This window comes from Hyperolius riggenbachi, chromosome 9, assembly GCF_040937935.1.
Source record: "Hyperolius riggenbachi isolate aHypRig1 chromosome 9, aHypRig1.pri, whole genome shotgun sequence".
Classification (NCBI taxonomy): domain Eukaryota; kingdom Metazoa; phylum Chordata; class Amphibia; order Anura; family Hyperoliidae; genus Hyperolius; species Hyperolius riggenbachi.
Window position 1 is genome coordinate 51,741,543 of NC_090654.1, and position 18,070 is coordinate 51,759,612.

Genomic DNA, 18,070 nt, shown 5'->3' on the forward strand with positions numbered 1-18,070 from the left:
GTACGGATAATGAATAGAACATTTGTTGCAAAGAAAATATTTTCATTTTCAGTTATAAACTTTTTTTTTTTTTTATAAAATTGGATCATTTTGTCATATTGGCAGCTTACAAACCACAATCTGTATTTTAAACTATAAACAGCTAATGACCATTTGAACTTTCCTGCAGTAAAACCGTATCGCAAGCTGTCCCTCACTGTTTCTTGGGTTATTTTAAGCGCTTCAGGAAACAGGACTGTTTTTGACCCAAGTTGGGTCGAATAGCTCAGAGAAGCTCTTTTGCATAGATAACTGAAGTTTCTTAACTCTTCCTGTACTGGAAAACAATATGAGACTATTTTATTTGCTACTAATGTTCTATTTCCTGGCTGCACTACACATGCCATTCATTATCTCATACGTTTATTTTCACTTCAGGTTTGCTTTAAAGGTGCCCATTAACGGCACAATATTTTCATTAGATGAGATCTTTCGACGCAATATTTATGATCGAATTTTACAGAGGACAGCACAGTGTTTGTTGAAAATAGGTGTGAAACAGTTCTTTGGGTGATTGAAATTGAAAATCCCGCCTATCCGAAAGTTGGATTTTACGATCGTATCTGAATAGAGAAAATGCTGTAATCAACTTGTTAATGGGAGCAATCGAGAATTACCTTCCGATTACTTACCATGATAAAAAGTGCTTCAAAAGATTGCATGTGATGAAAAAATTGTATTGTTAATGGGCGCCTTTAGACGAGAGGCTGAACTGTGTGCCCTGCGGGTGCAATTAAAATGCAACATTTGTAACACCACACGGGTCGGCTCTTGACACACGAGGGCGTTACTTGGCGGCAGAGGGCCGCTACATATCATGTACATATCACTGAGCACGTCTGCGCCCCGTGACTACATGGGGGGGGGTGCGCCTGTCCACCACCGATACAGAGCGCTGATAAGCGCTCTTTAGGGCCTGAGCACACTGTAGCGTTGCTAAGCAATGCAGGTATTGACACTCAGCATTTCATGCGTTCAGGGCTGTGGAGTTGGAGTCAGTGCAATTTTGGGTACCTGGAGTCGGTGGTTTCGTAAACTGAGGAGTCGAAGTCGGATGATTTTTGTAGCAAATCCACAATCCTGGTTAGAAATAGACTAAGGAGTCTGAGTCAAGGAGACGGAGTCTGAGCCATTTTGGGTAGCTGGAGTAGGAGTCAGTGGTTTCATAAACTGAGGAGTTGACAATGCTGTGTAGTCAGTGTTACAGTGCTGACCCCTTTTAATCATACTGAATGGGACAGCACTGCATTGCGCACACAAATGCATGCAGTAGTGCGTTGTCAGAATGTACTCCTGCAAAGAAATATGCTTGTCGGGCAGTGCTGTCTTATCCACTGCCTGATAACCCAGCGTGTCGCTCAGCACATGTAGTAAGGCCCTAAGCATGCCTACTCGTTGCTGAGCTGATTTCAGTAACACAAAGGCCTAGTGCACACCGGAGCGTTTCCGCTGCGGTTTGCGATCTGCTTGCGGGTGCGAATCCGCTAGGGTAATGTATTTCAATGGGCTGGTGCACACCAGAGCGGGAGGCGTTTTGCAGAAACGCATACTCCCGGGCTGCTGCAGATTTTGCATTGCGGATGCGTTTCTGCCTCAATGTTAAGTATAGGAAAACCGCAAACCGCTCTGAAAAACGGCACTTCAGAGCGGTTTGCCAGGCGTTTTTTGTTACAGTAGCTGTTCAGTAACAGCTTTACTGTAACAATACATGAAATCTACTAGACCAAAACCGCTACACAAAACCGCAAAACGCTAGCTAAAACGCTGCAGAAAAATAAGAAAAAGCGTTTCAAAATCTGCGAGCATTTTGCGGATCTGCTAGCGGTTTTTGGTGTGCACTAGGCCATAGACATGCTTAGGATCTGAGGCCTAGTGCACACCAAAAACCGCTAGCAGATCCGCAAAATGCTAGCAGATTTTGAAACACTTTTTCTTATTTTTCTGCAGCGTTTCAGCTAGCGTTTTGCGGTTTTGTGTAGCGGTTTTGGTATAGTAGATTTCATGTATTGTTACAGTAAAGCTGTTACTGAACAGCTACTGTAACAAAAAACGCCTGGCAAACCGCTCTGAAGTGCAGTTTTTCAGAGCGGTTTGCGTTTTTCCTATACTTAACATTGAGGCAGAAACGCATCCGCAATCCAAAATCTGCAGCAGCCCGGGAGTATGCGTTTCTGCAAAACGCCTCCCGCTCTGGTGTGCACCAGCCCATTGAAATACATTACCCTAGCAGATCCGCACCCGCAAGCGGATCGCAAACTGCAGCCGAACCGCTCTGGTGTGCACTAGGCCTTACTGCACATTGGTTGGTTGGGGGCAGGGGTTGGTTGAGCAAAATTACTTACCTTTGGGGTGCTGCTCTTCTGGCCTCTTGTCCGCAAGGGAGCTGCCATCTTCTCCATGGACTGACCACTACTTTACGGCATTATGAACTTCCCAGTGAATGTAGGCGCATGCGCCCGCCACACTGCACACTGCCACACAGCTGCGGTCAGTCCATGGGGAAGATGGCAGCTCCCATACAGACAATGGGCCAGAGCAGCAGGACCCTGTAGGTAAGTAATTACGCTCACGCCCCCAACGGCTTGTTAAGGCCTCTGAACTGCTCGATTGTTGAGCAGTTCAGCATCCAGTTTGCCGCCCATGACTGCCATTCGGGTGCAATTTAAATCAGCGGTTGTAACACCACGCGTGTCAAGTGCTGACACGGGGTGGCGTTGACCATGTGGCATAAAACCGTCTTGTTACGTGCGAGCACGGCAACCTTTATACTCAGATGCAACTGCATGGGGGGCGGGGCCTGTCCACCACCACCCGTGCCAAGCGCTAGCAAGTGCATGGGTGGTGGATGGGAACGTCTGACAAGCGGTGAATTCATTGCCTGCCAGATGCTCATGGAAAAGAGCCCTAACAGCCTTGCAGCAGTATTCTGTACTAATTGCAGGCGGTGCAGGTCTTTGGAAGGTAAGAGTTCTCCAATCACAGCAACATTGACAGCTTGGCATCTTGGTTCACTTTTTAACTGAATTAAATAAAGGTATATATTTGTGCAACGCACATTATGCGGAACCCATCCTCTTCTTTGTCAGCTTGAAGCATTCTAATGGGCCGAATAGAGTGGACATATTATTACTACAACCTATGTGAAACTTAGCCGTTTATGATACCACTGTCCACCCAATCATGTTACCAGAATATCCCTATGGACTTTCTAGCTGGCTCACCTCAACCGTACTAGCACCGGATATGCATAACAACCAGTGAAAAAAAATCAGCAACTAAGCACAGGTCCACTTTAAAGTGGACCTGAACTTAGAACTTCCTCCCTGCTAAGATAAGCAACAGCATAATGTTTCTTTGTTACAGCTGTTACAAATCATACAATAAATCTTCAGTGTGTTTACTTCCTGCTTTCATGGAAGCAGACTGAGGCTAGGAACACCCTTAGCAGAAACGCTAGCATTGCATCAAAAACGCATATACAAAAACGCATGTGTTTTTTAACGTGCGTTTTTAAAATTGCTGGTTTTGTTGCATAATTTATAAAAACTCACATAATGAAAGTCAATGGTAACGCAATGTAATGCGTTTTGTATGCGTTTTTTAAAAAAGTTTTCTGACGTATTTCAGCTTCCTGTTGTCTTCCTAGTGATTTGCATAAAATGCATGGAAAACGCATATGCGTTTTGTATATGCGAACCGCAAACACATTAAAACGCACGCAAAGCGCTAGAAAAACACATATGCAAAAAAACAACAGTGCACGCAAACGCACAAAAACTTGCACTATAAACACTAAAACAAACATGACAGAAAATACAAGCTTTCACGCACAGCCATGTGTGCACCCAGCCATAGGGTTAACATCCTGTGTTTACAAATTAGCTTGTCTGCCGAGGAAGCCAGCTGACAGCTGAGAAGTCAAATCACTTCTTGTGATTAGTCACAGATGAGGGGGAATTAGACGGGCTAAACTCTCTAAGTTCATACAGGATGCATTTCTCTCTGTTTTCTTTCTGTCAGGTCCGCTTTAAGCAGCATAAAGCTGTAACGAGACGCCGTCCTTTGGCTCCGAGCGGATGAGATCTTGGCCATTCTACTCGCAGATTGGCGTGAGATTGCGGTGAGCGCTTTGCTCATGTGGCAGCTCGGCATAGGAATGTGGCAGCGAGGGGTTAAGCTTGTGTGGCAGGGAGTTGTAGCACGTGCCTCAGCTGCTGGATAAATCAATATGGACATTTAAATTGCATTGTGGAGCTGTCAGATTAGAGGCGTGCTTTTGTGCAGCAGCTTAGCAGAGACTGCTGTGCAGACTTCCATCGCCACCTGTCTTCTCAAAGCCTCGGCATTCCATGCCTGAGCAGGTGGAAGTGTGCAGATTACTTACTGTTCATGTATCACAGATCCCAGCATGGGGCACACACAGGCCCTCAAGCTACCCTGTCACCCCTGTCCAGCCTCATATTACACCAACAAGTAACACAGTCTGAATGGTGAAAAATGATCATAAATACCTTTCATCTTAAATGACAAATGAAGCAAGAGGGATATGGTGGCTGCCATATTTATTTCCTTTTAAACAATACCAGTTCCCTGGTATTGTTATATCAGCCCTGCTGATCTATTTGGCTGCAGTAGTGTCTGAATCACACCAGAAACCAGCATGTAGCAAATCTTGTCAGATCTGACAATGTCACCTGATCTGCAGCATGCTTGTTCAGGGACTATGGCTAAAAGTATTAAAGGCAGAAGATCCACAAGACAGCCAGGTAACTGGTATTGCTTAAAAGGAAATAAATATGGCCGCCTCCATATGCCTCTATCTTCAGTTGTCCTTTAACATTACCCCCCCCCCCCCCGCCCAAAGAGTGATTGGATTTTGGCTCTACGTCTCTTCAGGATCATTACAAATATGCTGCAGCCCGTTGCTGAGCAATATCGCAGAGCGCAAGCGCTGCAGTGGAACCATCTTCATAGGGTATCACCGCCATCGCGCTTACCTATCACTATTAAATTGCAAATGCTCCAACAGTGCCCAGGACTCGGGGAGGATTCTATTGGATCCTTTACAACCCCCGGTGCCCGAGTATGACTGATTGCAATTCTATTCACAAGCACGGTCGACTGACAGAGGCCGCTTCGTCATCCGCCAATCGATGTCCCTCCGCCCCCCTCCATAGCCTCAATGCTAGGGGTGTGTCTGTACAGCTTCATTCCACAAATTATTGCCAGAGGGATCATTTCCCGATTCCCAATAGGCAACAGTTGTCACATATGTGTAGCTTTAACCTAGGACAGGTCCACCATTTATGGGGAATACTTTCAATAATTGAGCACCCTCTAAGAGAGACCAAGGTCACACTTATTTGATTTGCATGCATTTTCAAAAATGCATGCAAAAATGCACATAATGATAGTCTATGGGCCGCAGTAAAAACGCATTGGTATGCGTCTTTCAATGCATTTTTAGATGTGTTTTTAAAATGCTCAACAAGTTCATTCTTTCTGCAATACTGTAAGCAGAACGCATGCGTCTGTGTTATGTACGCATGCTTATTTGTACAGCACCGCAGAAGATAATGGTGCTATATAAATCAGTAATAACAGAGGAATACTTTAGCCCATACAATATATATATATATAGAGAGAGAGAGAGAGAGTCAGTTTTTTCTTAAGAAATGTAGAATTTCCATTGACGCCAGCTCCTTGTTTGATGGATGTTGCCATATTGGCGCTTGCATGCAGCCTCTGAGTCAGACGGGTACTTAGACAGCGGCGTGATTTACTCTGGCATCTCCAGGCCAGGGGTCAGTGGAGATTATTACGTCTCATATTTACAGTATATATTGCTGATATTTTACAGAGCGCTTTACATTAAGCTGCTCACATCACTCACTATCCATCAGAGGGGCTCAGTCTAATGCTGCCATCGCAGTGTAAGGCAGGGAACACCCGGGCCCATATTGCGTGCCCTTTACCATATCATCGGACACGCGCACTGCTGCCTATGTGATTTAAGGCAGTTGGTAGCTCTAGAATCTGTATGTTTTTGTGTTTGCCCAGGTTCAGTTTTTGCGTTTGTTTTCTCCACAGCGTTCTGCTTTTTTCTGTATATTGCGCACACTTCAAATTCTATTATATTTTGCCAGTAAATTGCTTGCGGAAAAAACGTGAATTCACAATGCCAATGAAATCGAACTTGCAAGTGTGTTCCCTGCCTAAGGCCAGAAACCCACTAGGAGCGATTTCTAAGCGCTAGTGATTTGAAAAAGCTCTTGCTAATGCAATGCTGTGGGGGATTTTTATCGCTGAAGTGGGATCACACCCATAGCATTACATTAGCAAGAATTTTCAAATCGTAAATCGCCCAGAAAATCACTCCTAGTGGGTTTCTGGCCTAAAGGAATACCAGGGCAGAAAATGGGCGGGCGGAGACAGAGGCCATACATAGGTGTCGGCAGGTTTGCAGAACACTGAATTATCAGTTCTCTCCCAAGACGCTCCTTCTGCTTGTAAATCTGTATAGGCCGTGACTAGAGTAAGAGCAGAATCTAGTTGTGCCGCGCATGCGCACGGTCTCTGAGCTGCTCAATGTGATGTGCACGCATGTGACGGGAGTGCAGGGAAAGCGGAAAGAGCGGAGGCCCTGAGACTGACAAATGAAGCCTCTCAGGATAGAACCAACACCTCAGTCATTTCAAACGTGTCCACACCTTCCTTGGTATGGGGTGGTTAGTATAAGGCGTAGATGGTGGTGGGGGGAGGGGGGGGGTTAAGTATGAGGGAAGTTTGTATTAGGCATAGATGAGGGGGTTATTGTTTGGTGTAGGTAGGGTGAGGTTAGAGTTAGGTGTAGGTAGGGGGAGATTTGTGTTAGTTGTAGGTAGGGGGAGGTTATTGTTAGGCTTAGGTAGGGTGGAGGTTAGTGTTAGATGTAGATGGAAGGAGGTTAGTATTAGGTATAGATGGGTGGAGGTTAGTGCTAGGTGTAGATTGGGTTAGGTTAGATTAGGTTAGTGTTAGGCGTAGGTAGGGGGGAGGTTAGTTGTAGGCGTAGGTAGGGGGGAGGTTAGTTGTAGGTGTAGGCAGGGGGGAGGTTAGAGCAGGGAACAGATAAAGAGGTCAATAGGTGTAGATGGGGGGGGGAGGTTACTGGATAGTGTACTGGTTAAGGGCTCTGCCTTTGACATGGGAGACCAGGGTTCAAATCCTGGCTAGGTCAAGTACCTATCCAGTAAGGAGTTCAAGGCAAGACTCCCCAACACTGCAGGGTGGCCTCTTGAGCGTGTCCCAGTGGCTGCAGCTCTTGAGCGCTTTGAGTCAGACGGGAGAAAAGCGCTACACAAATGTTCGGATTATTATTATTATTATTATTAGTGTTAGGTGTAGATGGGGAGGTTAGTGTTAGGTGTAGATGGGGAGGTTAGTGTTAAGTGAAGATGGGGGAGGTTAGTGTTAGGTGTAGATGGGGTTAGGTTAGTGTTAGTTGTAGGTAGGTGGGAGGTTAGTGTTAGGCTTAGGTAGGGTGGAGGTTATTGTTAGGTGTAGGTGGGGTAGGTTAGTGTTAGGCAAAAGTAGTGGGTGAGGTTAGTGGTAGGTGTAGGTAAGAGGGAGGTTAGTGTTAGGGGGAGGTTAGTGTCAGGCATAGGTAATGGATGAGGTTAGTGTTAGGTGTTGGTAGGGTGGAGGTTAGTGTTAGGTGTAGGTAGTGGGAGGTTAGTGTTAGGCATAGGTGGGGGGGGGGTTAATGTTAGGTGTAGGTGGGGGGGAGGGTATTGTTATATTTAGGTGTGGGGTGAGGTTAGTGTTAGGTGCGGATGGGGTTAGTTTAGTGTTAGGTGTAGGTAGTGGGAGGTTAGTGTTAAGTGTAGGTAGGGGGAGGTTAGTTTTAGGCATAGGTAGGGGGGAGGTTAGTGTTAGGTATAGGTAGTGAGTGAGGTTAGTGTTAGGCATAGGTAGGGGGGAGGTTAGTGTTAGGCATAGGTAGGGGGGAGGTTAGTGTTAGGTGTAGGTGGGGGGAGGTTAGTGTTAGGTGTACGTTGGGGGGAGGTTAGTGTTAGGTGTAGGTGGGGGGAGGTTAGGTGTAGGTATGGGGAGGTTAGTGTTAGGCTTAGGTGGGGGGAGGTTAGGTGTAGGTGGGGGGAGGTTAGTGTTAGAGGATACGATGGGAGGGAGGATAGCGTTAGATAGTGACGGTAATAGGACCTCACATATTTAGTTAGTGTTAGGTGTAGGTAGTGGGAGGTTAGTGTTAGGCGTAGGTGGGGGGAGGTTGGTGTTAGGTGTAGGTGGGGGGGAGGTTAATGTTAGGTGTAGGCGGGGGGAGGGTATTGTTAGATTTAGGTGTGGGGGAGGTTAGTTTTAGGTGCGGATGGGGTTAGTTTAGTGTTAGGTGTAGGTAGTGGGAGGTTAGTGTTAAGTGTAGGTAGTGGGAGGTTAGTGTTAGGCATAGGTAGAGGGGAGGTTAGTGTTAGGTATAGGTAGTGAGTGAGGTTAGTGTTAGGCATAGGTAGGGGGGAGGTTAGTGTTAGGCATAGGTAGGGGGGAGGTTAGTGTTAGGTGTAGGTGGGGGGAGGTTAGTGTTAGGTGTAGGTGGGGGGAGGTTAGTGTTAGGTGTAGGTGGGGGGAGGTTAGTGTTAGGTGTAGGTGGTGGGAGGTTAGTGTTAGGTGTAGGTGGGGGGAGGTTAGGTGTAGGTGGGGGGAGGTTAGTGTTAGGCGTAGGTGGGGGGAGGTTGGGTGTAGGTGGGGGGAGGTTAGTGTTAGAGGATACGATGGGAGGGAGGATAGCGTTAGATAGTGACGGTAATAGCACCTCACATATTTACGACGCCTAAGTCATTATTTGAATTTCATTAACGATATTCAAGTAGCGGCAGTGCCCAGAGCCCAAATTGCCAATCCCATCTTTTATACGGACGCCCCTCTGTGCTATTGCACAAGTTCAAAAATATGCGACACATTAATGAAAATTCTTCAGATGCTAGAGAGTTAAATTGAGAGCCAGGTAAGGCCTGCTATTGGTGGAGGAACAGCGTCCTACGAGTGCCTATCAGAGATGCAGAGACAGCAGGGGAAATATCAGCTGACGTAACTTGATGTTTTTCCACTGGAAAATTAGCGCGCAGATGTTTTTCCAACCTCAGAGAAGACGTGAGTCTGCCAGGGAGGCTGATCATCCTGCCTGGTCATTGATCTGGGGTCACGTACAGTGGGCTGAAGACAAAACATAAGTCAGCTGTGCGGAAGATGTAATGGAGAATGTCCATCACATGTCCCAGGACCGAGAATAACAAAATGTGCGATTATTCTGACACTGATATTGCATGGGAACTTCAGCTTAAAGCGACATACTAATTTGTGTAATAAAAATTATGATAAAAACAGATCTGGCCTACACAAGTCTTTTGTAATAATCTTTCAGTTTCTATTTGCAGTATAGACTATTTAGAATATCCCATCTTCAGTCATGAGAAATGAGCTGTACATAGTAGAAAGCCTTTGATATTAATTTTCACCTTCTGGATTAATCCTGGTCATGTAACAGGCATTGGGTGTGTACACACATCCAATTTTGATTGGGCAATTTTACCACTTCCATATAGTAATAGAGCTTGCCTACACAATTTCCAGATCATGAAACTTCTGTGTAGCTGAAAAAAAAAAAAAAAACACTTGTGAGAGCAGGGAAAAGATAAAGAGGTCAATAGACGAAATTAATAGACTAGAATAAACATCACCATTCACCACTTTAAAGGGAATCTGAAGTGAAAATATACTTATGATATAATGAATTGTATGTGTAGTATAGCTAATAGAGTATTAAGTTGGCCACTAACAATCCAATTTCTAGCGAAAAATCGTTTGAGCGATTAGAAATTCTGATCGTAAGTGAAATCGTTCACTACACCATCATCAAACCAATATTTGCTTCCCATCTATCACAACCAAAAATCCAAATTTTGGTTCGGCGAAAAAATCGGACAACTGTTTTTATAATCGTTCATGATCGAGTGTGCACATCAACTGAGATGATTTACAACCAATCCGATCAGAATTTCTGATCGCTTGAACGAATTTTCGCTATAAAGTGGACTGTTAGTGGCCACCTTTAAGGTGCGTACACATGCACTACTAAAGAGAACCCTCTCGCTGGGCGGGTCGTTCTCCCGACAGTAGTGCATGTGTACAGTCTGTCTGCAGACTGATAAGACTGTTTCTGAACGATCCGCTCACCGGATCGTTCAGAAACAGCCTTATCAGTCTGCAGATAGACTGTACACACGCCGGACTGTCGGGAGAACGCCCCGCCCAGCGGGAGGGTCGTTCAGAAACAGCCTTATCAGTCTGCAGATAGACTGTACACACGCCGAACTGTCGGGAGAACGCCCCGCCCAGCGGGAGGGTCGTTCAGAAACAGCCTTGTCAGTCTGCAGATAGACTGTACACACGCCGGACTGTCGGGAGAACGCCCGGCCCAGCGCGAGGGTCGTTCAGAAACAGCCTTATCAGTCTGCAGATAGACTGTACACACGCCGGACTGTCGGGAGAACGCCCCGCCCAGCGGGAGGGTCGTTCAGAAACAGCCTTATCAGTCTGCAGATAGACTGTACACACGCCGGACTGTCTAGAGAACGACCCGCCCAGCGGGAGGGTCGTTCAGAAACAGCCTTGTCAGTCTGCAGATAGACTGTACACACGCCGGACTGTCGGGAGAACGCCCCGCCCAGCGGGAGGGTCGTTCAGGAACAGCCTTGTCAGTCTGCAGATAGACTGTACACACGCCGGACTGTCGGGAGAACGCCCCGCCCAGCGGGAGGGTCGTTCAGAAACAGCCTTGTCAGTCTGCAGATATACTGTACACACACCAGACTGTCAGGAGAACGCCACGCCCAGCGGGAGGGTCGTTCAGAAACAGCCTTGTCAGTCTGCAGATAGACTGTACACACGCCGGACTGTCGGGAGAACGCCCCGCCCAGCGGGAGGGTTGTTCAGAAACAGCCTTGTCAGTCTGCAGATAGACTGTACGCACGCCGGACTGTCGGGAGAACGCCCCGCCCAGCGGGAGGGTCGTTCAGAAACAGCCTTGTCAGTCTGCAGATAGACTGTACACACACACACTACTGTCCGGAGAACGCCCCGCCCAGCGGGAGGGTCGTTCAGAAACAGCCTTGTCAGTCTGCAGATAGACTGTACACACGCCGGACTGTCGGGAGAACGCCCCGCCCAGCTGGAGGGTCGTTCGGAAACAGCCTTGTCAGTCTGCAGATAGACTGCACACCCACTACTGTCGGGAGAATGACCGCCCAGCGGGAGGGTCTGACGGACCCGTGGTTCTCTTTAGTAGTGCGTGTTTACGCACCTTTAGTAGCACAGATATGAGTTTCATATTGTTTCCAGTACAGGAAGAAACTTCAGCTGTTATCTATGCAAAAGAGATTTTCTGAGCTCTCCGACTAATTTAATCAGAGAGCAATGCTTTTTTCTAAAGCACTTATCTCAAACGGTCTCTCACTGTTTCTTTTTTAGGGTTTTCCTGCCAGGAAGTTCAAAGGGTCATTAGCTCTGCTCTGTTTCCCACCTTAAAGTACAGAGTGTAGTTTGTAAACTGCTAATATTAGAGAATGATGCAAATGTTATAGAAAAACACTATATAACTGAAAATAAAAATATGAGACACCTTTCTTTGCTACTAATGTTCTATTTATTATCTGTACTAGACATACAATTCATTATATCATATTTTTTTTCACCTCAGTGTCAAGGTTTGGTTCACACATAAATCTGATACAAAACTGATCAGACAGGACTGGAGCGGAAATGTACATCCATAGAAACACATGCAAAACTGGTGCCAACTGTCAGAAAACTGACAGGGCAGGACTGGACACCTTTTTTGTGTGTGAACTAAGCCGAAGTGTACCGGAAGGTAAATTCTGAAAAAAAAAAAATTATGCTAGAAATACACAATGAGATTTTTCAGCAGATTTTCTGTGTGATCCATTTTCCGATCCTTTTTCATTCACTTCTATGAGAAATCGATCAGAAAAACGAAAATCAGATCGGACCTGTCAGAAATTATCTATTGAACCATCTATCTGCCAAAAAAAATCTCATGGTGTGTTCCCAGCATTATATACCTCAGTAGAGCGAAGCATCAGGCTAATCCTGCCTCCCTGCCCTGTTTAGGATTGGGGACTCCGAGCTCAGAGTAAAAATAAAATTTGAACTTACCAGGGGCTTTCTCCATCCCAGCCCTGGTCGGGACGTCCCACGCCGGCCTCCTGGCTCTTCTCCCGGCGGCTGTCCGCATAGTGCGGACAGGCCGGGCCCCCGGGCGACACTGGCGAGTGTCGGGGCTTCTTCTTCCCTATACGTCATGAATGACGTCACACGCCGGCCGCCGCGCGTCATGACGGCGGCCGGCGTGACAGCACGGCGCATGTGCGATTAAACCGCGCATGCGCCGTGCTGTCACGCCGGCCGCCGTCATGACGCGCGGCGGCCGGCGTGTGACGTCATTCGTGACGTATACGGAAGGAGAAGGCCCGACACTCGCCAGTGTCGCCCGGGGGACCGGCCTGTCCGCGCTATGCGGACAGCCGCCGGGAGAAGAGCCAGGAGGCCGGCGTGGGACGTCCCGACCAAGGCTGAATGGAGAAAGCCCCGGGTAAGTTCAAATTTTATTTTTACTCTGAGCTCGGAGTCACTTTAAGACTAATTATGCCAATTTTTATCTCATCATTTTATCTTCACTTCAGGCTTGTATTAAAGAGAACCCGATCCAAGGTTCAGGTTCAGAAACCTAAGGAGAGGAAAGCCTCTGGATCCTAAGGAGGTGTCCCTCGCTGTCCTCTGGTCCCCTGTTGCTGTTTGGGAGACCCTCCCACTGATTGAGGCCGCGCTCCTCTTCTGATACAAGCATGACCACGCCTGCTCAGCAGCTCCCGATTACTGCCCAGGTGCAACAGTACTCACGCAGGCGCAGTACGGCCATGGCTGGCCTTGTCAATAATCTTTGGCGGGTCCGCACTAGTCAACAGGGGACAAGAAGACAGCTTGGGAACTGGAAAGCCTCATTAGGATCTAGACTCATAGCTCCCAACTGTCCCTCTTTTGGAGGGACAGTCCCTCTTTGGGAGCACTGTCCCTCTTTCCTCCTCATTTGTCCCTCTTTAAGGACTTTGTCCCTTTTTCTATGTAAATATTTGTATGTCTCTACTGAAAAATGTGTTTGACTCTAAACTTTATTCCCATACTTTAAATTGATATATTTCTAATTTTAAAATGTTAATGAACCAGGATAGAAAGGACCAGTATGGATTGAGTTATAAAACAACACATTTTTCTTATGAAATCTTTATGCTATTCATGACTAGGGGTGTGTTGGGGGCGTGATCAGGGGTGTGGCATGGGTGTGGCTTAAGTGTCCCTCTTTCTCATCTCAAAAAGTTGGGAGGTATGCTAGAGGCTTCCCTCTCTTTAGGTAAGTATAGGGCCTAGTGCACACCGATCGGCTTTTGGAGCGATCCGCCGGCCGCATCCGCCTGTAAAAACGCTTGGCTAATGTATTGCAATGAGATGGTGCACACCAGCGGTTTGAGGTTCTTGCCCAGCCACAAACGTGCCTCCTGCTGCACGTTTGCGGTTTGCAGAAGCGTTTCGTCCTCAATGTAAAGTATAGGGAAAACGCAAACCGCTCTGAAAAACGATACTTCAGAGCGGTTTGCCAGGCGTTTTTTTTACAGAAGCTGTTCAGTAACAGCTTTTACTGTAACAATATGTGTAATCTGCTACATGAAAACGCACCCAAAACCACTAGGTGTCTTTAGAAAACCTCTCTAAACATACCTAGAATCGCTCTGAAATCAGCTCCCAAAACCGCTAGCATATTGCAGATCTGCTAGCGGTTTTGGTGTGCACTGGGCCTAGGACTTTGTACCCAAACTTCAACTCAGGTACACTTTAAGGGGGTATCCAAGCATGTCCTTTAAAAAAACACCAAGGAACACAACACGTATGTGAATTCTGTACAATGTAGGAACACCTGTGACTCAGGCTTGTATTTTTGCACAACTGCTCTAGCTTTGTTCCTTTTGCTTGTTGCAGAGCTCTGGTGTTTGTGGTCCATGGTGCGGGGGAACACTGCTGCCGATACGACGATCTGGCGCAGCTACTGACCAGCCTGGATTTCCTGGTGTTTTCCCACGACCACGGTGAGTACCGCTCCATCATGCTCCCTGTGCTGGCGCTGACCCGATCGGCAGCTAAAGGGTTTATGGTGGCACGTGCCGCCAGCCTTCTCTGCTTCCTCGAGCCGCCACTGCGAAGCTGATGGAATCACTCAGTCGTATCGCGGCTGTAGTTTATGTTGCTAAGTAAAAGGCCGTCAGATTTATGTTACTATGCAATTTTGTTGGCAGGAGAGGGAGATTTTTTTCTTTCTCTCCAAACGGCGTGCCTTACGGCGGTTATGCTGCTGGAGCGGCTGCCTTGTAATCAATTAAAATGAATCGGAGGCCTTGCAACGGCGTTGATTGCTTCGCTGTTCAAGTCTCCTCTGCCAAAGTCAAATGTATCTAACTGATTTTACAGATAAAGTGAAGTCAAGTACAGAGAGCAGCACCAAATATAGCAAAGCCCCAGCAATGACTGTTCACAGCCCTATTCAGGCTAGTGTTCATTTGTATTTATATTGTGTAGAACATATATTTGGCAATGCACAATGTGTAGTGGATTGCGCATAAACCATTTTTGCATTAATGTGGCCATACATCAGAAGTTTATGAGCAGATTCGACCAAGAGACAAATTTATCTCTAATTGAATCTGATTAGAGATAAATTTGTCTCTTGGTTGAATCTGCCCATACACTACAGGCCGATTCCCGTCTGATTTCAGCATGAAATCATCAGGGAATCGGCTGAGCCCGCCGCGTCCGCACCGCCGCTGCCCCCAAAATGTATAAATGTATGTAGTGTGTGCATTTATACATTACATGTCCTGTAGCAGCTTCCGCACGGTGTCCATCCGTCCATCTCGCCGGGTAACAGCCACATACACGTTAGCGACGCATAGGGTCTGACGCCCAACGCTATGCACCGCCGGCGTGTATGCGGAAGCCGACGAGATGGATGGAAACCGCGTGGAGGCTGACACCGGACAGGTAATGTATAAATGCACACACTACATACATTTAACATTGCGGCAGGGGTTTTGTCGCCTCGTCACTCGTTTGCAAATCGTCCGCCGTACCGCCACGCACCTGACCAACCAATTCCGGCCCGACATCTTGCAGCATGCGCGGTCGACCGTTCGGCCAATTTCCGCCCCAAAATTGGTTGCTTTGTCGGTCGGGCAGCACCAATTTTCATCCAATTCGATTATAATCTAATTGGATGGTCGATTGGTTGGTTGGTCGGCTGATGTATGGCTACCTTAATTTTTATTGGTTGGTTGGGTTTGCAAAGCTGTCTTCCTTTGCCAAATCCTCCTTGGCCAAAACAACAGACGTCTATAGTCTATCTAAAAAAAAAAAAAAAAAAAAAGTCTATCTAAACTCCTCCCCTTATACCTTCCTCACCAACATAAGGTAGGGAGGGAGGAGCTGGGAGGGATCACCAGCTGGAAGCAGAGGGAGGAGGCGGGTGGGATCAAGTAATGTCTCTGTGAAGAAACGCCCATTCTCCTGGCAGCTCCATACTTTCTGCACAGACGTCTGGGTCATGTGATTGAGTTGTACAGGGAATTTCTCTGGAATAGCAGCATCAAATATGAAAACTGTCTAAGAAATGGCATGAGGTCTGATGCACTGACTACTGGTAATATTACTAACGCCTCTTACCATAGCAATGCGGATCTTGCTAATAGCGTTACGAGCCGTACACTGCTGTGGTAGTACCGGTTAATATTGCGTTTTCTTCGCATGGCAGTAATATCGCTAGTTAGTGCATTAGGCCCTTGGTCACTTTAGCTTTAATAACAATGTAAAAGTTCTACCGCACATAACTTAACCCATTAGCAGCTTGAAAAGATTTATCTCGTTTGAGGTAAGTGCATTGCTTTTGACCTCAGTCGGCAGAACTGGTTGTGCTGTAAATTCTTGGAATACTTTGATGTCTCTCTGCTAACAGAAAATATAGAAACTGAAAGCAGCAGGCCTCTGTTATTGTCTCACACTGCCCCCTAGTGACAAGTGGCCCTAAATACACATTACATCAGTACTAATTAGTAGTAAGGAAATGTAACAAATAAGAAATAATAAAAGTGCTAAAATAAATTGGCCTGGAGCACTTGCAAGCCTCTAAATAAATTGGCTGATAAAGGGTTAATATCCATTACCTATATAATGTATAAAACAACGGGTGGGTGAGCAGGTAACGTGCAATGTTTGCATATACTCGTGCCTTAAATGGCTCGCTTGTCTGGGATTTTCCATTTTATATTGTTAACGGACCTGAACCCAGAACTTCCTCTCTGCTCTAAAAGCTGAGCAACAGCATAATAACATTTAAAGAAAAACATGTACTTGTTACAGCTTCCAAAACGCCTATAATACATCTTCAGTATCTACTTTCTGGTTCCATGGGAGCACAGAAAGAGTTAACCTCCCGTGTTTTCGTATTAGCACAAAACTAGACACACCCACAGCACAGAGCCAACAACTCAGATTACACTTGTGATTTCTTGTTAAGAAGGGAGAATTAGACAGGTTGTTCTATAAACACACACAGGGTGGATTTCTCTGTGTTTTCCTTTTCCCCTGTGCAAGAGTTTAGGTCTGCTTTATGTACAAAAATCACATACCTACCTAAGGAGAAAAAAGCCTCTGGATCCTAATAAGGCTTCCATCAGCGTTCTCTGCTGCTCGACAGGACCCCCCCAGCAGATGGGGCCACATCCCTCTTCTGGTGCGAGCACGGCTGCACATGCGCAGTAGCACAGAAATACTCAAGTGCAAGCAGTTCTATATTACTCGCGCAGTACCATAGGACACAGAGGGAAGCCTTTAAGGCCTTGGGCACACTGTAAGTTCTGGGCTACACTGAGGTACTGTTAGTGATGGGAAGTCTACAATGTATGTTGTAAAGTGCTGCAGAAAATGTGGCAGCGTTGTAACAATTTGCATTGATAATAATAATAATTGCATCCTCTAATAGCTACAATAACTAAAATATCCATTCCCATTGGACTGATCCCGTAACTTTCTTCCTCTCTTTGAAGTGTTCTCAGTGTTTATGAAGTGGGAGGGAATGGAAATCTGATTGGGCGATCTGGATCAGTACAGCGGGTTACAGAAAGTGCCAGTCTTTCCAGACAGGCTGACCTTTTATCTTTGGCATTTCTGTAATTGGAAACAGAGCGGGACAAGGCAGAGGTGTTCCAGAATCTGTAAAACTGAAAACCAGATTGGAAGTGTTAGTCAGCATCTCCTGGCCAGCACACACATTGGATACAGACTCACAGGCGTGACTATAAATCTTAAAGTGGACCTGATGTGTTTTTGCAGTAAAATAATAATAATGGGCTTACTGGCTGAGGGCACCCATTGCAAACTGCCATCCCTAGCTGCCCCCGGTTTGTCGCTTTGCTCCGGTAAACGTCAGGGCAAGCCGCTTGTCAACTGGAAGAGGAGGCACACCTAGAGGGTTGCCGCCCCCCCTTCTGCACTGCTCCCCCCTCCTGCCCCTTAAAAAGGCCCTGGGCTGGCCCCCTACCAGGCTTCTCCACTCACGGGCCCCCCTGCACCTGCATCCCTTACCGGGGCTATTGTTGCGCCCCTGGTTCAAGGGTCATGGCCATCTTGGAAGCTATAGTCACATCGATTTTCTCCTTTGATTCCTGGCAGATTTGATCAGAGTGATCAAACCTGCTGAGAATCTGTTGCACAATAAGTCAGATCAATCATAATTTTGCTCGTTTTTTTCTATAGCAAAGATCAGTTGAAACCATGGCTTGGAGAGGAACTCTCCATTTATAGTGTGTGGGGAAGGTAGATTAATGGTCCGTAGCGTTGGAGCAGTGCAACGCTGTGGCTC

General features: G+C 46.6%; 1 protein-coding gene and 1 long non-coding RNA gene across 3 annotated transcripts in view; one reads left to right on the forward strand and one right to left on the reverse strand.

Annotated features, from left to right (window-relative positions):
* The window catches only part of MGLL (monoglyceride lipase), a 124,211-nt gene that overhangs the window by 34,763 nt on the left and 71,378 nt on the right, over positions 1 to 18,070 (forward strand). For both annotated transcript variants that reach the window (XM_068252740.1, XM_068252739.1), the window contains exon 3: positions 14,143 to 14,249. In XM_068252740.1, coding sequence (XP_068108841.1) covers positions 14,143 to 14,249 — 107 coding nt within the window. The remainder of the gene's footprint in view (positions 1 to 14,142; positions 14,250 to 18,070) is intronic.
* The window catches only part of LOC137532331 (uncharacterized), a 106,160-nt gene that overhangs the window by 2,172 nt on the left and 85,918 nt on the right, over positions 1 to 18,070 (reverse strand). The window contains exon 2 of the long non-coding RNA XR_011023910.1: positions 9,552 to 9,686. This is a non-coding gene — a long non-coding RNA (uncharacterized lncRNA). The remainder of the gene's footprint in view (positions 1 to 9,551; positions 9,687 to 18,070) is intronic.